General features: G+C 32.3%; 1 protein-coding gene across 2 annotated transcripts in view; it reads left to right on the forward strand.

Annotated features, from left to right (window-relative positions):
• The window catches only part of Cen (cerebellar degeneration-related protein 2-like), a 172,076-nt gene that overhangs the window by 80,861 nt on the left and 67,353 nt on the right, over positions 1-23,862 (forward strand). Inside the window, exon 1 of one of the 2 annotated variants that reach the window (XM_085957735.1) lies at positions 9,569-10,259. The exons of the other annotated variant lie outside the window; for it this stretch is intronic. Coding sequence (XP_085813861.1) covers positions 10,175-10,259 — 85 coding nt within the window. The 5' untranslated portion in view covers positions 9,569-10,174. Of the gene's footprint in view, positions 1-9,568; positions 10,260-23,862 lie in introns of those variants that run through there. 2 annotated transcript variants of the gene reach the window in all.

Below are 23,862 nucleotides of genomic sequence, written 5' to 3' on the forward strand. Positions count from 1 at the left end.
CAGGGACACACCATGGGCAAAAGATTTGATGTACTCATGGGAAGAAACGAATCGTAGCTCTGCGATGAATGTCATGTTTTAGAGGACATTGTACATATAGCACTACAATGCCCTAAATATGAACTTCACAGAGTACAGCTGCGAATTGCGGATATCTATGAGAATGTCGATGAATTGAAGGGTGTCCTGGCGGTGGGTAAGACGGAAGAGCTAGGCAAAATTGTAAAGTTATTTAACAGAATAGGAGTGAGGACCTGATCGACGGATCTCCTTCTAGAAGAGAAGAGGCGATATGACAGCGAGTCGCAGTCAAAGCGTCGGTAAAATCACAAAAAAAATTGATTGCCTACATACATATAATTACATACTTGTGAATGATTACTTTACACTTTTTAGTTATATATAGATAGATATACACCGTCAATAAATCATATTATGACCATCTCACCAAAGTGAGAATGAGAAATTTTGGCAGTAAATTTCTTTCGTAAACAAATGATATTGATTGTTTTTCTTAGAGATAATTCTGGTTATGCGAAAACGTTAGAAAGTTTTAATTGTTTATGTTGAATAGATTCTTATTAATAATATTTACTTAACTATGAAAATATGAACTTGTAGCTGTGTAACAAATGATTTTTAAAAATGTCTGAAAATGATGTAATATATAATAAACCATTGTTACGCGTAAAACTGCTCATCTTTTAATCAAATTTAGTCATTAAAATAACCAACCACTGATTGTGGGAATTAAAAAATTCGTGATATTATGTTAGTTGGATTCTTTGTTATTGTGTTTATTTATTATTATCAACAGAGACATCACAGTGTTTACGTAACATTAAAGTTGTAATAGGTGCTATAAATTTTCTTAGTTTTGTTAAAATCATTTAATTTCTTTTAGACCTCAAAATGGAACCTAAAATAATGTTTAAAATTTATTAAAATTTACTTGGTAGAATTCCATCAACAATATTGTATGTCTAGTGTTTATTATTAAACTCAACACATTTAGTTTTTTAGTCAATGACTGTCTCAGTTGTAACTGTGATATCAAGACTGTAAGATTAAACTATTGACCATGCTTATATTATTTTGTACTTATAAAAAAGACGTTATCTTGTTGATATAGCTATAAAATATTATTAATACATTTTACTATACGAATAAAGAGATTCTTAAATCGTAGGCTTCGTACCTCCCGGAACTGAACCGAAAACCGGAAAAACCGTTATATCACACATATTGTCACACTGCCTTTATCCTTAGCGATAGGTAGGGGGCCCCGCCAAAGATCCTAGCCTGGATGTGGGGGCCATAGCTACGATCGTGCGGGACAGCATAATCATTGGTTTCGGAGCGTGGCGCCGGGCTATCATACAAGTACCATAACATCTTGAAATTATGGTACTTAAGTAAATTTTTAATACAAATGAAAACATTTAAATCGATAACCGGAAAAACCGTTATTTTTTTCGGAGCGAAAACCGGAACCGAACCGATATATACTTTTTTACTTGAACCGGAACGAAACCCGAAACGAAAAAAAATAACGGTTCGAAGCTCTGATTAAATCAATATTGTTCAATTATCTGGATATATCACTAATTAAATTAATAAAATCTGGAACCAAAATAAAATATTTATGCAAAACTATTGTACCATCATGGAATTGGAACTGGAATTGCATTTATCCCGTTGATAATATGATATTTATATTTTTATAGTAGGTATCTTGAAAAATTCATGTTGATAGATATCACTACTTTATAGTATAATATGTACTAAGATAAAAAGATCTACAATATGGAGTTTTATTACTATACATTCATATCATTTATCACAAGATAAGCGGAAATTTTACAGAAACATGATAAGTACCCAAGTAGATACTACCTACACATTTCTCACTTTTGCAGATATCGTATAATCATGGTTTCAATACGAAATTATTTAAAGTTTGACGACTGATAACATTGTAAAGACAAATCAAATATCTAAACCAGAAATCCGGGATCCGTTTGTACGAATGCCCACTATAGGATAGGCCGAAACGCATAGCGAGTTATGAGTGTAGTGCTAGTTTATTGATAATTTTCGAATGCATTGCAATAGTCTGTTCACAGTAAGTGAAGATTTTTGGTTGTATAATTCGTATAATTTATTGCAAGATGAAACAATCGTCATATTCTACAAACAGTTAACCACAATATTATTTTAAAAATATGAGCAATAACTCTACGATCGAAATTTACAGTTTCGACTATAAATAATAGTGGGCTTTGGTTTGCAAGGAGTATACGATGGTAAGACGTTTCCATTTTCTAAAAAAAAAAAAAACAGACGAAACAACAATAAGCAAGCGAAGAAAAGTCTAATATTTAAAATATTTTTATATGCGCAGATAATAAATATTATGCATCTGCAAGTAAATAACATCACTCTTTCCGATTCAATTTTTTTGTGATGCATTTTCACATAAACTGATTCTAGAAGAAATTCGAATTTCGGCCTCAAATAATGGGAATAAATTTGACAGGTCATGTTCTCTTCTTCTATCCAATGGTCCAAAGTAAGCTTGAAAAATACAAGATAAAAAGAACTTTTTATATACAACGTTTTTAAATGTTCTGTTGAATCATACAAACTTGACTTGACTAGCTTAAACGATCAAAAAAAAAATGTAATTGATAGAAATAATACTGAAATGTCATTTTGACATTCATATTGATTTCCATAGTGGCGCACGTATATATTAATAATTTAGTTGCTAGGACCATCCGCTTAGCAACCAATAATGGTGTCGAAATAACTTTTCATACAAAACAGAATTAACTGAAAATGAATTCAATTCTACGTAAAGGTGGCTAAAAGTGTTAAAAAATGCATTGGAATCGTGTTCTGATGTATTCTAAAAGTATCAAATGTCTAGCTAATCGGGAAGTTAGTTAAAAATCGATTGCAAGATTTGTACCGGATAAACAACCACCGGACAAATAAGAATACGACCTAATAAAAACGTTGTAATAATTACTCTAATATTAAATATGCAGATCAATATTGTAGCTCTATAAGGTTTGTGGGTAATGTACAAATTTCTCCATGATTTAGATCTTATGTTGTAAATGGTTCTCGATGGCTGGTCGATAGGATGCCAGATTACTCGACGCACGAAGGTATTTAGGACATTAGTTCATATGATTAATTAAGGGAGATATGTATCAATATATCATTACATTATTATATATTTCAGTATAATATGTACCTATCAATTATTTTTTATATATTACATTTTTAATTTGAGCTCAACAATATTATAATTACCCACATAGTTATTTTTGAATGTTTTTAAATACAAAAAATTCATAATCAAATAATATTATTTCATAAATTCAATAACTACGTCTAATTCTAATAGATACTTTCATTAAATTATCTGTATGAAATATTGCGGTTCCATTATTCATATAACCAAAGGTAATTTTTAGTAGATTGTGTTTTAAATCTAATAATAGGTAGGTACCTATATTATGTCATAAATAATTGAATAGTATATTATCATAAATAGGTTTCATCAATGCATTTGTGTTTTGGTGGCAAACATTTTTAGAAACACTGTGATTGTGAGTGTCCGCTTATTAGTCACTGCATGCAGGTGAGCTCAATGAAAATAATATTGCGGTCAAGTTAGTTTTTAAATTTAACTGTTTATAATTTGTTTGTGTGTTAATAAAAATAGGTATTTGTGAAACGCTGACATTATTCTTTTAGTCACACGTCTCCAGTGCAGATATTATTTAAAAACAAGATTTTAAATTCACAAAGATCGGGAAAAAATAATGATCTTAATTTATTTATTCATTTTTTTTACATACAAATTTAAGACGTTCACATCATGATATTTGAAAACAAAGAAACAGTGTAAAGAAGAAATAAATATATGCAGTATCACAAAAACAGTATGAAAAGTAAAATAAAAGGTACAAAATTATTAAAAAAAAATGAAATGTAAAAAATATAAATTATAAAGTATGGAAGCACACCGAATGAGCTAAGTGGACCCTAGACGTAGGACATGGATGGAATATATCAACATCCGTAGCGATTTGGTTGAACAGAGTTATTGCCCTCCCAATTGGCATCACCGATGGCAGGCTAGTTCTGCTCCTCGGGAAAACAAACAACTGATGCTCCTTTCCTCATGTTCATTAAATATTGATTTACTTTCCGTTAATATACCAAATATTTAATTATTAAGGGGGGACATGCTCGTCGAAGGTCAAAATTGAGTTTTTATTGTATATTCAAACCATGATCCTGGACACTCCTTAAACGTTGTAGATGATCTATTTATATAATTTTGAAGCCTTATTATCCTTTATAGTTATTTTAAACATTTGATGACTGCATGAAGTATTTTTGTTACATAAAATAGTATTCTTTTAAACCTCTCGCTCTAATGTTTTAGAATATAGTCATATTTCGGTACAGAACTGTGCAGTGGTGTTAAGATTTTTTACATTTATTAATTTTTAAACGCATTTATAAAACTATTAGCATAATTTATTACGAGATAAGTTTTGTAAAATATTCACGATAAAAAATTATATTGATAATCTCTGTGATCCCAAATTTGACAAGAATTAGGCATTTTATTATTCAAAAAATCGGCAAGATTAACACATTTCAAGATGATTCTAAAGATATTTATTATAAGCTATGTCTTTGACCATTCAAGTGTGATAAACATCTTATGAATAATGATTGCTTTATAATAATTATTGACCTAATAATAAGGTAGTGTTTTTTTGAAATACGCCATTTCTTTTGTCATTCCCCAGTGGTTAAGCTACAACATACGGCCGTAGCCATAAATTGACAAACTATAATTGAAGTAGGGAGTAAAATGATATTGACGCGCGTGTTTGAACATGTACCGTTTTAAAAAAAATAAAAATAAATTCGGTTAGGTACATGTTCAAACACGCGCGTTAACATAATTTTACTCCTTACTTTAATTATAGTTTGTCATTTTATGGCTACGGCCGTATGTTGTAGCTTAACCACTAGGGAATGACAAAAGAAATGGCGTATTTCAAAAAAACACTACCTTATTCTTAGGTCAATAATTATTATAAAGCAATCATTATTCATAAGATTTTTATCACACTTGAATGGTCAAAGACATAGCTTATAATAAGTATCTTTAGAATCATCTTCAAATGTGTTAATCTTGCCGATTTTTTGAATAATAAAATGCCTAATTCTTGTCAAATTTGGGATCACAGAGATTATCAAAATAATTTTTTATCGTGAATATTTTACAAAAATTATCACGTAATAAATTATACTAATGGTTTTATAAATGCGTTTAAAAATTAATAAATGTAAAAAATCTTAACACCACTGCACAGTTCTGTACCGAAATATGACTATATTCTAAAACATTAGAGCGAGAGGTTTAAAAGAATACTATTTTATGTAATAAAAATACTTCATGCAGTCATCAAATGTTTAAAATAACTATAAAGGATAATAAGACTTCAAAATTATATAAATAGATTATCTACAACGTTTAAGGAGTGTCCAGGATCATGGTTTGAAAATACAATAAAAACTCAATTTTGACCTTCGACGAGCATGTCCCCCCTTAATAATAAGAAATAATATTGGTAACCCCTGGAAAATTATTTAGCAGAGTTTCTAAACAGTATCTAATGTTATGTTTTTATATTATTGACAATATTAATACACTAATATAATAAAACTTCATATTTGCATCGTTTTATATTATAGTGAGTATTAGTCGCATTTTATATGAAGAAATATGATAAAAATAACTCATTGCAATACTATATATATAAAAATGTTGTGCAGAAAGTGAATTAGTAAAAACGTGTTGAATCTTCTTCCAGATTGAGTCTTCAATGGTTTGATTATAAAAGTCACAGAATTAAGTTTGTCGCAAGTGCCATTTTTGCATGAAAAATATGGTGTAGATTATAGAATAATATGAAGAGTTTGTATGAGAATTGGAGATCCCAGAGGTCACTTTTTTACTTCACTTTCATACGTTTAGGCTCCATCTTCATAACATCTCTCGAGATAACAGTTGAACCCTTTCTAAGCTTAGGTAAAAATCGACCATAAATTTCAATCTATAAAAGTATCCCTTGCCCAACACTTTCCTAGAATAAACATACTATTTTCAAGTCATTCTTTGAATATTTCAATTGGATCCTTGACCTTTTCTAATGGTCATTCGAAATTGGTAGTCATAATCGAATTTGGAAGATCGAAAATTCGAATATTCATACGAGGTCCGGCAATCGAGGCTCCACTGTACTTAAATCCAAATATTGAATATGACTTCTAGTTTGTTTCTAACATTTTTATGATAATAAAATAAAGTTTTTTGATAGAGTACTTATTCGATACTTACAAATTTTAAAAGCCACATCTATGGCCGTTGCCGTGTAACCAAAAGTAGAATGTAGCTTTTGTTGAATGGTCGCCGGCACACCTGCAAAGCCGAGCGAGCGTTTAAGAATAAATTAATCGTTTGACAGGTATCTTTGAGTAAGTGAAGTACGCCTAAGCAATAATTGCCATTGTTTTCGGCTATTTATACTTATTGGATACCTTTTAAACATTATAATAATTATGACTTGTAATATTGTGTTGTTAACTTCCGAATATAATTGCATGGCCACGCAATTAGGTATGTATCTATTAAAAATTACACAATCAGTCAAACTTTACTGTGGTTTAAGTTAATCTTGTAAAGGTTTTTTTCATGAATAACAGTATGATTGATTTACGTAATTAAAAAAAAGACTTTTAACATTATATCTATAATTGATTATGTGTGTTATATATTATAGTATGTATATAATAATATACACTTATGATTTTTGAGCATGCAATATAATAACTTAATAACATTTATTGAAAATTTTCATTTTATAGTGATTTAAATATTATGTGTGAGGAGAATAAAATATAACGCTTTAACAATTTTATTCATTTAGGTCTGGAAGGTTTACAAAATATTGGGAAACGATAATACATAAAATTAAATGAATCTATAAAATACTTATATATTTTTTGTCTTATTATTTTTTTAAGTTGGTATCAGCTGCGTAGAGGTCTACTACGAAATTCGTAGCAATTTGAATAGCCGAATCGTGATGTTAGGTGATGAAACAAAAAAAAAAAACTATAAATTATTACAAATCTATCTATTATAAATGCAGTCAATATTTTTTGGTAGAATTTCATTTTACAAATGATAATAAGTACACTTATTTAATTTATATTAAAATTGTTTTCATATTTCGGTATTCCAAATTTCGATTAGAAAATTAAAACGTTTGTTAGCATTAAAATTTCAAATTGAGGAAGAATCGATAATCGACCCATTAAAGTCTGCTGTCTGTTTGCGAAACATCACCCCCTTTTTAGAAATTAACAAAGGGTTGTTTGTGATTCATTCACAGGTCAGCGCCCTTAAAAGTTCTACTTTTTTTTTAAAAACAGAGGGGGATTCCTTTCTATATGCTCTTCGCCATATTATTAATTCAATTTTGAATTTATAAAAAGAGCTGAGTGAAGCGTTTGCCATATTTATTTATTTTTGAAATCACGATAAAAACACATATTTTAAATATATAAATCTTAATTTCAAAATAATTATTTAAGAAACCCGTTTTCTCTAAATGCACGAGTTGACATTTGAACATTATAATATATTATATGAAATCATCGGTGTCTGGATACAAGTGTCCGAATTGGTACAAGACGGTGAAAGTTCACACAGATTTTTATTTTTGTTTGATTTATTCTTAATTTTCATCATTCATTGAAAGTTCAGAGATTCAGGAAAAATTCAGTCATTGAAAAAATCCCTCACAGTGGGAAATTGTGGGAGTAAAATTTTATTCCCATTTTCCTTTCTGAAATTTTATTTTATCTTGTAACTGGTAATCAAAAGTCATATTTTCTTACACCTGGAAAAATTTCGTCCATACATAAGAGAGAAGGAATAAATGTGTCCTGTTTTCTTGTATGGTAATTCACAAAAAGAAAAAAAATGTACGCTATGCAAATATAATGGGAATAGCTGAATCAGTTGCAAGTTGCGACATATTCTAAGAATGTAACATTCTTAAATTTGTGACTTATATTAAAAATAATAATAAATCGTGCAGTGTTGAAATCGTTCGTAAAAGGTGATAGCTTTTGGAATTTGTTAGATCTGAAGATATGGAAATTTGATTTCATAAAAGTGAGCCGCTATTTCCCTTTAGATTGTGAATATGATTTTGACCAAGAATCACTTGGGACGCCACTGGTATAATGGATAAGATTGTCGATCATTCTATCATGTGGAGCTGAAAATTTGATTTTTACCAGCTTGTGATTTTAACTTAGGTGTCTAGATATCACAGTACCATAAAGTATCAAGTTACTTTAATCGAAAATATTTTTTATAGAAAGTATTTCAGCAGACTGATTTAAATGGAATTAATACCAAGATGTTTTAATTTTATTTTTATGTTTAGAAATTTATTAATCATATTTGCACCCCTCCATGGAGTAGTGTTTGCTTATACAACGATGGGCAGTATGTTCAAATCTCACATATTCGTTAAGATCATTCATGGAGACCCATATGCTGCCATGCATACACTGGTGATTTACCTGGCAAGGAGGAAAAACGTATTCAGAAGTTTGGACAATACTTCTTGGTATTTTGGTATATATTCCATCGTGTCATATTATTATGTAGGTTTTTAAAGAAAACTATCAAATGAATTGCTCTATTCTATATAATATACACAGAACAGATTAATATAGAATTCCGATAGGCTATATCCCAATACACTACATTTTGACGAAGGGTTTTTAATGTGTGAGTATATACGAAAATATAGGGTGCAATAGTGTGTGTTGTACTCAATATTGAATGTGTGTCAGTGCATGAAATGAGAGCAGTTTTCAGAACGAAATACAAGCGTATTCTTCACACGTGTTTAAGTTTGTCCCATATTCCTCCACACTCGAGATCGGTTGCCTGTTTCTCCACACCCGCTAGGTATTTCAGTTCCTATTATTTCTGAGTTCCCTGATAATGTACCTAAGTGATTTAGTTTTACAAGAAGCGTGACTTGTGTTTTAATCTAGAGAAAAGGTTGGTTTTTCTGTTGACTAATTATTTTTTTGCTTTTTATTTTTAAATTCGAAATATATAAAGTACCGGCTTATGAAAGTATTTATAATTATCATTCATTTGACCACTGCTCACCCTCTTGATTGTGGTCGACGTTGCTGGTCAACTGACTGAATGTTTCTCTGATGTTGCAGAAACATGTTTCCACGTTGTGTGATGGTGGAAATAATATTGTCTGCTGGCAGCGGTGGTGGAACCGACACCGGCCGGTCAGGGTTTCAAAATGTGCAACACGATCCTACCAATGCGGCCCCGCGGTGCATCGGGTGGCGATTGCGCGCCACTTCACTCCTCGCTGCGCATGCGCCCGCGGCAACGCCATACCCACCATACCACACACACACAAAGTACTCGAAGGCCTCGCTCACTGCGCCGAGCACGGTGGACGACAGATCGCGAAACCGTGAACCCGAATACCGTAGACACTGGTTTATTAGCAATCGACTCAGCTGACATTGGATTGGATTGTTCAATTATTATTATTATTAGTCGGCCACCGTCCACTTATCAAGAGAGTCAGTTATCAGCGGACGGCCGACGGGCTGAGATCACGTCGCTTTACGGCGAAATTCGGCGCTATTTACTTGTTTAGCAAAATCATTCAAGCTCATTTGTGTTCGCTCTTGTGCAAAACGTCAGTGAAAGTGTCATTAAATTATATTTTCTCCGATAGAAATTAATAATTATTTATTGTTTATCCAGTCGCCCAGAAGTGTCTGCTGAAATCTCAGCCGAAACACCTGTGTCTGTCTGACAAGTGATCAAATATTTTTGTACCATCGATCAATATTGCGAAAAATATATATTGTTGTGATAATATGTAAGAAACGTCAAGTCTCAAAGCGCGATCGATCGCGTGCTCCGAAATAATCAAGCAGTCAATTGCAATTAGTGAGAGAGTAGGTTTCATCTTGTTTCTAAACTGGATATCAAGTGGCGGAGATGAGTGTCGTCGGAGAAAAAGCAGGCCGTACTGGCCCAGCTTTGGCTGATGATGACTCTGACAGCACTAAATACATGCTGGATGGTAAGACTATGTCAATATGATTCCATTTATTTAGCCAATGATATCACAAAACATCAATTTTAAATACAATTTCAATTATATTATTTTACAACGTAGAAAAAGTGTGTCATGAAAGTATTACGAAAATTAAAAGAAGTATTTAATAAAACAATAATAAATTTTGTTAATAATAACAGCTGTAATTTTGTTAACTAAAATCAATATCATTTTCTTAAATTCAACTTCCGGCGGCATCGATGATAAAACGTTTTTATTAATGAATATACAACATTAGAGTTGATTCCAAAAACTTATTGAGGTCAGTACTGTAAGAAAATAATATGATTCAACATTATTCACATAATTCAAGGTTCAATTTACAATTCAAAACTGCATAATGTGACCTAAAAATACTTAAATAATTCAAATTGCAGGTATGCTTACAACAATTGATTATACCCGACATTATATTATTAATTATAAAATAATACGTAATTAAATGGCCACTGTCTATTATTAAAGTGTAGTTATTGAGTAATCGAACGACACTAAGTGTAAATAGACTTTGACATCCGTAATGTAAACAACAGTTTGTTTTTTGGCAGAAGCCAAAGCTAGACTCGGTTGGTATGAAACGTGATTGTTTGTCTCTATGCGAATTCGCCCACCCCGTTTGGAAACACGCTGGCAGTGTGTCGCCGGGTTTATTGATTTCCTCCACACTTGGCACCAGACAGGAAAAATCTTCCGCTTATTTTCTACCCCTTTATTATAATATAGGGGTAGTATGACGGCTACGTCCGTTTTAAAACAAGGCGCTTTTCTTACCAACATAACTTATCTATCTGTATTGAGGTATATTCTCATACTAACGAATATAGTTATATATATTCACAATTAATACATAGTATAATTTATGTAGTCACACTAATATGACAATTAAAATCTTTTTGAATATCGTTCCATTTTAAGAGGCCATCCATAGACTGAAACCGTATGCGGTTTAGAACCGTGTGCCATACTAAACATATGATTTCTGTTCATGGAAATATATTTTCATAAAGTATATTATAAGCATCTGATCGTATCCGTTTATACCATACACTCACACTTACAAAACTTAGTGAAAATATATTTTCATGAACAGAAATCATAAGTTTAGTATGGCACACGGTTATAAACCGTATACGGTTTCAGTCTATTGATGGCCTTTAAATCTACGGCGTTTTTTTTTACTACACAATACATATATACCAACGTTATAATCAGTGGTGTCGGATCAGCGACCCTAGACTTTTTTACCAGATCAAAACATGCTTTGGTACTTCTCCAAACAGTTTTTATCAATATTTTTTTAAATTATTAATAACCATGTTCTTGCCCTTTCGTACAAGGTGGTTGTTAGTAATTAGTATATATAGTAGTAATAAACAATCACGAGCACCCAGGCTTTGAAAAAATCACGTAAATACTGTATCCTGACCGGGAATCGAACCCAGAACTCTCGAGTGGAAGGCCAGCGCTTTACGCACTGCACCACGAGAGCTGCCCCAATATTATATTACACTCAATAATGTTATATGGAGACTACAGACAATACGTGGTTGTATTTTTAATTAAATAAAAAACAAATGATTTAAATAGGTATATTCATTCGATTCGATTGGTCGTATTTAAAATCTTACACTAGAGTGCCATGTAATTAATATAGAGAAGCTGTGTCTAATTCTAGTTGTTCAAAGTTGTATGATAATCAAAATCAGTGATATACGTTATACTAAACAATTTACCATATGGGAATGTGCTTGACACAATTTCTTGTAAATGATTTTGTATATACCGGATTATAAACATTAGGTATCGGATCGTCTATGTTGAAAAAGCGAACGGTTTCTTGTGTAACGATGACAGAGCAGACTGATGTCTGGATTTTTTTATTACGTTAGACATCGATTTTGTACGGTCTTGAGTAAGAGATGAGTCGAGTCCTTCATCACCTTAGATTTAACAAAAAAAAAATGCTTTGAAATAAAATAGAAATTATTTTCTTGCTCAGTGTGTATAGGTACCAGAGTAAGAAAACGTGACCCCGGATTTGATTTAATTAATGATTTATCAGCCATAATTATTAATGTTTCCAAACGAATTAATGCGAAACATAATATAACGATGTAAGATAAATTAAATACCTAACACCGTATCTCATTTATAGATTAATATAATTACAATCATTTTTTTTTAAATTTAAAAATGCATTTAAATAATACAATACGTAGTATAGAACTTTCATATATATCTTATGAAGTGCCAGATCGGTAAGATAATTTTTATTTTAAGCGGCCTGTTTATTTTGGGCCATAGAAATTCGACTGATGGTTTATAGTAGCTATTTAATTATTTGTTAATCGATAGTTTCAATTTCTGCCAAATGAATGGCGCTTTTTTTAATACCGATAAACCGGTTATTGTTTGGTAAATAATGGAAGATTTTATCATTAAAGTGAAAGAACAAATAGATTTTATCCAAAGTATAAAAAAATAATCATTGGTATAATAATTATAATGAAAGGAAAATTATTTTACTATACTAGAATATAACACTGAATGCATTGTTCATAAAATATAATACGACATTTTAACGAATTATGAATTTTCATCACCGATAAATTCTATGTCTTTAACGTTAGCTTATATTAGTAAATATAAGAAAATTGCTAAAGTATAAATTTTCATTTGTCATTTTCTCTAAGAATTGTATTCTTCTTCAAATGTGAATAATTAACCATACAGTAATTATTTAATAAGGACCAACGATACTGTGCACAATAATACGAACTTTACAGTATAAACTACATTGATTACACACTTGAAAGAGATTCCAAAACTTTTTCAATATGATTGAATTTGAAACTCTAAAAATGTATTTTACTGTGTTGGCAGTATTGAATGCATTATAATAAATAAAATATAAAATAATTGCCTGCTGAAAGGTTTGCTTTGTTTTTATTTTAATTTTCCGTGATCATTAATCTAAAATAAAGAGTGATTGATAGTCCACGGTATAAAAAAATCAATCTTGTAACATTAATATAATATGCTAGTTTTTCAGTAAGTAAATCCCACTTAAAAGTGCGAAGCTTACTACAAATCAATTTAAAATTTGAAATGACATCAGCTAATTTAAGTAACATTATTATCAACTACGCTTTCATGATTTCAATAAAAAAAACAGCTATCAACGTAGAAGAAGGTTTTAGTTCAACAATGTTTAATAAGGTTAATTATCAAGTAATAATTGATTTATTAATTAATTAAATAATAAAAAGCACGTACCTAACTTATACAATTATTGGCTTTTATATATTACATATTTCTAATCATTTATAAGGACATGACATGAAAGTCCTGTAGATATTAATTAATTCAATAAAATATTTTTTTTTGACGAATAAATACTACATAAGATTTGAGAATGTAACATTTTATATTGGCAATACATAATTTGAAAACACCTCAGGTACGTATATACGCGCCACAGTACTTTACCAATCATATCTAATTACGACGAGATTAACTAGTAGTATGTATACACTTGAAGAGCTTAACATTTTTTTTTCAAAGATTTTTACTAGTATTTTCAAAATTATCTTTGTTTATTAATTAATCAATGATTCGAGAATATTTAGTAAAAAAAAACCGATGATAAATAAATACCAACACTTTTTAATGTTACGGGTCTGGATTTACATCGAATTAGATTATTCTAAAATAATTATTATTCGATTTAACGCTCTATCAATCTTAGCTCACCTGCCTCTGGTAAAGAGTGGTCTGGAAACACGAGACGTTTTATTGGAATTCAAAATATTTTTTTGCCTATTATTATTATACAGGTACTCGTGGAATTAATCTTTTTTGCAGATAATTGTCTATTGGCGGATAGCGATTATAGCGAAGAAAAGATAATGTGTACCTTTTACTTCCACTTAAAAAAATGTCGCCACGGGGTTTCACTTAATCTCATTTTGATGTTTGCACTACTTATTTGTCTGTTATAGGCATGTCCAACGTGTCGATCGCACCATAGGACTACAGGAATGCAGTCGTGAAAATGAAAAAATCATGTATGTACGACATTATGTTGTAATATAATATGATTTCATTGCGATTTTGAAAACGAACTATTCCAATTTTTATTTCATTAACCAGCTTATATGAAAGCGTTTTCAAAGTTATAACGAGGAAGGCCTCGTGACTTCGTCGTATCTCTTGATTTGTATTGTATCAGTTGAAAAAGTTAGACAAAAAGAATATGTGAATCCCCGCGCCATAAACTGAGGCGTCGTTTCCTTTGCCGTAGTGCAGTAGGCTCACGATAAGTGTAATAAGTACCCAAAATATGAACAACCTTATCATTTTCACGACGAATGGTAAATTTATTATTTTTTTTTGTGTTATTGCATAATGCAAATAATGTAATGTAATAAATAGCGTAATGGATCAGTGTCTTCGGTCAAATATAATGCGTCTATTAAAATTTAAGAATGACATTGAAAGAGTGTGATAGATCACAGCTTACTTGAAATTTGACTTGCCATGTCTAGTGAAACCAATTTCCAAGTTTAAATTAAAAAGTGAGTGAGATACAAGATATTTAGCATATTGATTTAAAATATTTAATTGATAATTTGGTTCGAAATATAAATAAATATTGTATTGAGAGTTTTATGACCTCTGATGAAATTTCAAGGAGAGAGAATTCACTTGATTTCAACGACATGCATTCAAGGTGAAAACCACTGCAGTGAACTGAAAAAAATACCTCTTTAAATGCTACGGATTAAATATAATTAGCCCGTATTTATAATATGATGTTACTCATTAACTATAACTTGTAACTTTTCAAGCTACAAGGTAAAACATGTTTTAATTAATTAGTTGGATCATAGAAAAAGAAGTGGATGTTTAAGTATGTAACAAATTTAATAATATCCAGTGCTTTCAATATATATTATATTTATCAAACATTTATTTAATCATATATGAAAAAAATACTTATAAATACCAACTGCCTACGAAACTTTCAAATTACTTAAATAAAATTATAAAAGGCAAACGTTATATTTAATAATAATTATATGTAGATCCATATTACTAAAGAAAGAAGTCATTACAACTTTGTTTCGTAATTTATTCTAAAATACGCAAAAAGTAACACTGAACAGGAAAAGCATTCAAACCAAATGGAATTTTAATCGATCGACACTTTGCCGAATAGGTGATTTATACGATTTTAAAAATAAGTAAAATTCATTTGAGATACGCCACTGATTTGAAGATAATTATGTTGGACTTAGATTAAATTAATTATATAATTGACTATTAATTCTAAATATATAGTTGATAATATTTACGGTGAGTACTTAAAATATATCTTTTAGTAATTTTTAATACTTCCGGTGGGTACTAACAAACCACCTTTTGGCTCCGGACGAATGCGGGGAGGAATCACAGGAGAGAGGGTGAAATGTTTTTGGTGCGGTAGGGGGTTGCTTTAGGATGAAAACTATTTTGGTGAACTGATTTATTGACACGGTAGAAATTACAAATATCAATATACAATCGGTGCAGTTCAAAGTTCACGTTGACGCGCGTTGGATTGATTTATTGGTACAGTAGAAATTGCAAAGATGTGTATAATAATATTATTATGTTAGAAAACACAGCGCGCGATGAATTACAGGGAGACTGTGAATACGGCGTAAGCATAAACCGAAATATGTGACGAATCGGTTTTATTACTGATAGCGCGCGGGGAGCTTCTAGATGAGTGCCGTCATAAAAAGAAGTGTTAGTACCTACATACATTTTGATTAGTTTTTTTTAAACGTACAATTCATCGTCGGTTCATATTCAAATTTCTACCTCGTTGTTTTCAAATAAACTTAACATATCCATAATAAATGTCACTACTTTGTTTAATTAATTTCTTCGCCAAAGAGCTGATTGATGTTTTTTCGGCTTGAATGTTTTTTCTGCTGATGGTGTCGGTCAATTTTAATTCGTATTTTCGTGTAGAGAAATTATCTCAAAGTTTCTCGAGAACGCGGCTTGATTCACAACTCTATCAAACAGTATTAAAATTTATCGGTTTCAATAATAATTATTGGTTAGGAAATGATTTACATTTCATTTTAATTGTTTATATGTTCAGTGTCGTGGTTCGATTGATAAACAGTTTGTAAGAGAAACGACGAAAAAATTTTTATACTATATCAATGACTTCAAAGGTTATCACAATTTTATATACCTACCGAGGCACTCAGTAATGTTCAAATTCTCTGATAAGTATGTACGCGAAAACATACTTTTGTAATCATCCGCAATTGAACAAATAACCTGTGTTACTTAATTATTAAATAATATTTTGTCAATTTTTTTTTTATAGATTACAATAAAACCGATTATAACATTTATCTATTTTTAAACGGTCGAATTTAGAACTGTAATCATTCACTATTTCAAAAACTAAAAAATATGTTGTTTACACGGGCTTAGTGCTAATTATTAGTAATCACTACTCTCACTAATACCACCACGTGCAAACAAGCCGAATTAGTAATAAGCATTAGTATTTTTGTAAGATCATAGTTTCGCATGCAATACGTGACCACCAGGGAACTCAAAAATAATGGGAACTGAAATACATAACGGGTAAGGCGAAGCAGGTAACCGACTCGAGTAAGGAAGAATCCGGGTTAAACTTACACACGTGTTAAGAATACGTTTTACGTCGAATACTAAAAACTGCTCTCGGTTTATGCATTTACGCTCATTTAATGTTGGTGTATTACACACACTATTGCACGTGCATAATGCGTGCTTCATTTTCGTAGGACCTGCATCAAGATGCGGCGTATTGAATATAGCCTATCGGTATTCTATTTATTATCTGTTCTGTGTTGACCACACAGCCCTGGTAGCACACTGTAGGCCTCCGAATCCTCGGCTAGCTCCGGGCCTGGAGTGGAGGTACATTCAAATTGTAGGAAGAACAGGTAGGCACTATGTCTAGTCCAGTAAAAGAACTTTACACTATATTAAACAATTTTATTAGGTCTCACGATCACCAAAGGTTCAAAGTTCAAATTATATAAGTCCGAAACCACAAAAATTATTAAAAAAAAAGAAGTCTTATTTATTATATAATATTAATTGTATAAACTAGCACATTTATTATTTAATTATTTAAGAATTAATTTATCTTTATCTGTAATCGAGATTGCGCGAACACGGGGCACCGCGACAAAAGGTTGGGGACCGGGTCCGGTAATGAACGATAAAACTCGCGAATAAAACGACTAAGTCGCTGGTTGACACTTCACCACTATCTGTCAAAGTGACAGTAGGTATGGAGGTAGGTATCCGCCAGTAGGTATCGGGACCTGGGCGAGTACCTCCTCACAAGTCCTGGCGACTTGTATATGAAAAGTGTGAACAAAATTCCGCCGCTGACCTTCGCAGGTTCAGGGTCGTGAATGTGAGCGAAGACTGATATTGAATTTAAAAATATTGGGTTTATATGCAAATCTGGCCGATTTCATCCCTTAGCTCAACGTTTTTCGGGTGACAAAATTAATTAACGGTTTCCTTACGAGAGTGGCGGAAATTGTACAATGACTAATTACCCGCGACATCTACGTAAGGGCCGACTAAGAAAAATTATGGGCGCGAGTCGACGCTCGCCGGCGGGCGGCGTCGCTCACTCGTCACGTACGTCCTTCGAGTACCTAGGAGTACTGAGATCGTGTAATTGATGAAGCAGTACCGCAGTGTTTCTGGGCCAGCCCCACGAAAAACGCACCTACGAAGGCGTGCGAGGCATCGACGGATTCGTGGTTGAATTACCCATCGATACAGCACACCCCCCGCGTGGTGGCGCTCCTCATGGCTGAGGGAGGGGCGTTCCCGCGGCGGCCGGCTTTACGGGCCCTAGCGGCGCGAAGGTACCTCTCACCCAGAAACAAGAGTACTACAAAGTTAGCCTGGATGATAAGGCGTCATATGCCAGTGGTTAACTTGGCATATTTGCGGCACCAGGCCTTCGACAGCGCATACCAGTCCTTCGGCCAACTGCCGTTGGGGGGCTCAACTTTGAGGCGCCCCGACGGCCTGAATACCTACTTGACGTTGGTCTAAGAATATGAACTCGGTAGATTGGTAATTTAACTACAAAATAAAAGCTTAATATAAACCCATATCACGCGGGGAAGTTACTCGATTCTAATATATAAACGTATTGGTCGCGCAACCTTTCTCACATTAACAACTAATATAGCTCGGTGTCGCCACGGGCACATACTTACGACTAGTTGACGGATGTCATTCCGTCAACCAAACATATAGGCAGTAATAATTGCTTAGTACATACTCATACCTAGCCGATCAAAGATTTCCCGCACTTTATTCCAGTACGTGGTCTCCTTGATCGACCAAAATCATTGATCCGATTCTCCCGTCGCGCGTGAGCGTGATGCCGTCATACACGCGAGCGAGAGGGGCTCTGTCACTGCAAAGCGAGCAAATTCGTATCTCGAAATCGGTTTCTACACATACGACAGAGACGCCGTCGTATGTGAGAGCAGGAAAGCTGCCAGAATACCGATTCGGAAACGCCGCGCGCGGAATGACCGCGGATATTAATGAACGGAATTGACATTAAATTAATTACGCGGGATCGTGATTATAATCGGATCGATGATTGCCTAGGTGTTGCTATGCTTTGTGATTGCACATACGTGCAAATGGGAGCCTTCGCAACAGGCCTATGAGCATATGTTAACAATTACTGTGCCGTGTACGTGCGACGCGTAGCGACATCGATCTATATGCCCTTATCACTACGTACATCTTAACTATATTATATTACATACCCTCAACGCCCATCCATAAGTCCCCCTTTATTACCTTTTAATCCCTTACATTATATATGAATATTATATTACAATTTACACTATACATTAACATTACCAACAAATCATATTTAATTTAATTACCCCTTTACCATATTATATTCGACAAACAAAATTCAACCTTATACTATATTACCTATTACCTATATTTACATGGTCAGTGGCGACCGACTTAACCATCCACAGTTCACTCTGAGAAGCCGTGGGGCCTGTCAGAGCAAACTGCGGGACTTAACATATGAAATGTTTTGTTCAGCTTTGCCAAGGGTCATCATCATTTCATCGGTGGCGCATTGACTACCAGGGTCAGACCGAGCGGCTGGGTGGCACTACTCCTTATGGGAGCGCCCCCCACAGGGGCGGAAAACCTGTCGGTGACAACACGTTGGTTACGCCTAGGGAGTTATGTACATATATTATGAAAGTATATAAATATTGGTACTTTATTGTTCCTGTGGGTCTATTCTATATATATGGCGGTCATCGACGGTATCATATTTATGTATACAGGTGGTTAATTGTTACAATAAGTTAACTGTCTAACCTGTCAAAAATTGCTATGTTTTAACAGCCCCTCTCTCAGCTGTGTTAACTTTTAGAGCGAGATATAAAGATATACTAAAGTATAAAGTATAGTGCATTTAAGTGCATCAATACAATATGTATTTGACTTGGATTGTTCTACGTAAATAATAATATTAACAAATTATTGTTGTTTGACTTGTCAATAGTTATGCATTGTGCATCTATGCTTCATTTAATTGTATCATGAAGACGCTGCACTTCTACTCTATCATTTTATATTTCTCTATGAGTTGAACACCATAGCGTCCATAAGCTTTAGGCATAGAGGGCTATCAGTTTATAAAATACTTTTCATGCATCCGAATGCGCTCTACGCCAATTTGGCTCTACGTCAGATGTACATAACATAAATGAGACATTTTAATACGGGTTGTAAATATTGTAATTTTCAACCAGGATCTTAATGTATCGTTTTTGATGATACCATATTATTCTAAATGAAATAAATTGCGTACATGTGTACCCAAAAATACCGATTAAACAATATGTGATCCAATGAAACAGTGCAGTATACCTGCAGTATAAAAATAGGTGTTTAAAATATTTAATCGATGCGGTCATTTTATGGTAAAAATAATCGATAAATTATAAAGTTATCATAACTGGTTTCATTCATTTATTTGTATGCAAATAGTGGCAGCAAGTTTCAACCAGTGTTCGATGATGCAATTAACGATTTTTTTTGTTGCCTCGTGACTGTCCAATATCCAAATAATCGTCAAAGAATGCTTCTATGGAGGTTGAACACGTTTGATATTGTCCGTGGTTGACTTATGAATCGCAATCAATGGAAAGTTTCACCTCAACTCGGAGGTTATATGTTTATTTATGTAAAATCTCGTAGTCATACCTATTTTACAGAAAATAACGATATTTTTACGTTAATTTACAGATTTAATCTTATGATAGCGGCAACATTATGTCCGAACGTCAATGTAACTATTTGCATATATTTAAACTATTTGTGAGTTATTCGAACATATAGAAATATCTTAGCATGACCTACAAAGCCTACACATAAAAAATATTAATTTTTACGCACTATACGTCTTTCATAGTGTAGAATTTATCATAAACTTTGATTATTATTTTCTCCTCATTTAGTGAATAGTCATCAGATTGACTGATAGACATCAAGGTATTGATTACTAAGTGGCCTGTCTTGTAGATAGATTATCTATTGATACATTGGCATAACAGAAAACATTTTTAAATCAGACCTATATGTTTTGCGTTTTTTTATTTCCTCTTTTAATATCGTTATATACGATCTAAGAAGTCAAAACCAGTTTTTCAGTAATGTTTTTATGTTACGTGTGAATATGCGTAAGTAAATATAATTTATTGAAGATAAATAATTTCTATACTATTGTCTATAATTACTTTCGCTGTCAGAGCTTAGATCGCTCCTGTCGTATCTTCTTAGCTCGCTTCGCCCGCCTCCCGCACTTTCTTGTTAAGACGGCACTTCAGTGAAACGGCAAATAATTTTCAACTATAGGTGCGACGAAATTTCGGACTGGCTGGCAATCGGAGAGCGAAAATCGAGCTGTGAACACGTCAATTTGCTTTGTGATGGCGACGGGGGAGTTAATTCTTAAATCGTGTAAAGATGACTAAAAAACGTTACCCATTTACTTGAAAAAGAGAACATGTCAATGAATATAATATTATTATTAGTAATAGAACAATAAACATGACATTAAATGGACGCATGTTGACTTTATATGACAAATTATGTTTTGTTCTGCACGCGTCATTTGCACAATCTTCGCGTCGCGTAGTCACGATCGTTTTAGACCGTGCTCCAGCTAAAGTATAGCCTTAACCGTACGAACTATCGAACCTTAAGACTCAGCTGAACAGGAACAAGGTCATTCATAGTTTAGTCAGAAATAAACCTCAGCGTTGAAAGGACGTCATTTTAATTCAGTCTAACCTCAAAAACCTCTAACCATCGGGGATTTATTTTAAGAAACGCAATAATTATTAATTACAATTCTCGGTCGAACGAATATCATTATTATTATTCCCTTCAAACATAACATTTATGCGACGTAACCTGAAACCGGCCGAACGAATACAGGGCTGTCAAAATAATATCAATCTAATTTTACGTTTTAAAGAGTTACAAATTTAAAGTTAAAAATAGCTTACTGTACCGATGGAATAATTACATACTTCCAAGCGTCAAACGGCATACAACATTCATCTAAAATAATTATGAAAAGACTAGCTGATTATGTTATGTTATTTTTGTATTGTTCTTATTTTTTTGCTTATCAAAATATTTCACATATTATCTGATGATGTGTATTTTGGATATATCGTCATATGTATCTGGTCTCATTAAAATTGCTATTAAGTTGATATAACATAGGAAAATCTGTAAATCATTAAAATGTTAATTTCGTTATAGTTTTTAATTAAACCGGTGCAATTACATATTAGATTTAAACACTGTTGTACTGTGTGACTTTTATAATATCAGATAAAACTGTAGGATGTCAGCAAAAGAGTAAACAAAACCCAGCTCATGGGATAACCGAATGGTAGGCAACTGTATATATTATATTTTCCCGCCAAATTGCACACAATTAAAAACAATTTATCATAAAAACAAGTAAGACATCTTCGACAGCCCTGGGTGATTGATTCGATAAAGTCGGCAGTTTTTTTTGTCTTGTTCTCTGCGATCGCTAGCTTTGAATAAAAAAAAATCTATGGGTGACCATTTTTTATGAGTATAAATTATTTCTTGCATTGGCTTTTATTAATTAATAATTATTGTACCTACCAACTAAAAGTAAAGTTGCGTTACTTGTTTGTAAAAGTGTCAAGACTAAATTAATTAAACTAATCGGGTAAGTAATAAAAAGTCATTAATTGAGTTAGCATTTACTTGGTAGAATTCCATTTTAAAAGAAATGAAAATATAATTAATTATGTTTTCATTTCTTTTAATAAAAAGTCACTTTCTTTTATAATAAACAGACATCACTATATTAATTTTTTTTTAAATATGCATTAGAATTAAACAATATGTACCCATTTTTTTTAAATAGTTATGTAATAGGTCTTACATATTCAAAATAAATACTATTCATTAATAATGTTTTTTGGATAGCACATGAAATAAAAATGTAGGTAGATATGTATTTCAACATCCTTCGTATGTTTAGCTCTCGGACAATTTCAGGTTAAAACGTTATTAATATATTATTATTAAGTTTATATCGTGGCTATCCATCATATTGGTTGCAATGTTTTCCACCAAACACCTGATTAACAAATTGAATTTAGTAACATTTACGTATATTAGAAGATATCATTTTTTGGTCACCCCATATTTTATACACTTTGACAGTGTTATGATTTAAATTAAATAAGAGATCATTATTATTACTTTAGACCAAAGCATTGTCGGCGACCTTTGCATATTACCAGTAGAGCAACAATTCCGGACCACATGTAAAAAAATCATATTTTCAATTCTCAAGGGCAATTCTGTAGAGCGTCCCCTTAAGGGCCTGCTGAAGAGCCCGCCGTTCAAATATAATTTAGTATAAAAAGGACCTCGGCGTCGTAACTACGTCAATTTAAATCGATCTTTTCGCAAAAATCACTAATCATCGGAGATTTTATTTCAAGAAATATTATTATTATTACTGATAATTTCTGCCGCGCGGAGAATTATTATTATTTTATGAACACCTGCTAGATGAAGCCGATCAGAAAACAGGGCTGTCAAAATAATATTAAGCATTCATATTTTTTAAATGTTAATTTCATCATGGTTTTTAATCAAACCTGTGCAAGTACGTACTGATAACTTGGGTGGATTTTGTAGCAAACATACTATTGATATATATACGGGTATATTATTATTATAACCCAATTCAAATTGAACATAGGTTGATACTCAAATACTATTATAGTATGTTTATGATTTCGAGAAAATAATACGATGGTATAATTAATCCATATCAATTATTTGAAAACATTACATTCGCACTTTGCACAAAATTACAAACACAATCGAAGTTTGCCGCACACGTACAGACCAC

This window comes from Rhyacophila brunnea, unplaced genomic scaffold (assembly GCF_057557595.1).
Source record: "Rhyacophila brunnea isolate RB1 unplaced genomic scaffold, BYU_Rbru_1.0 scaffold_7, whole genome shotgun sequence".
Classification (NCBI taxonomy): domain Eukaryota; kingdom Metazoa; phylum Arthropoda; class Insecta; order Trichoptera; family Rhyacophilidae; genus Rhyacophila; species Rhyacophila brunnea.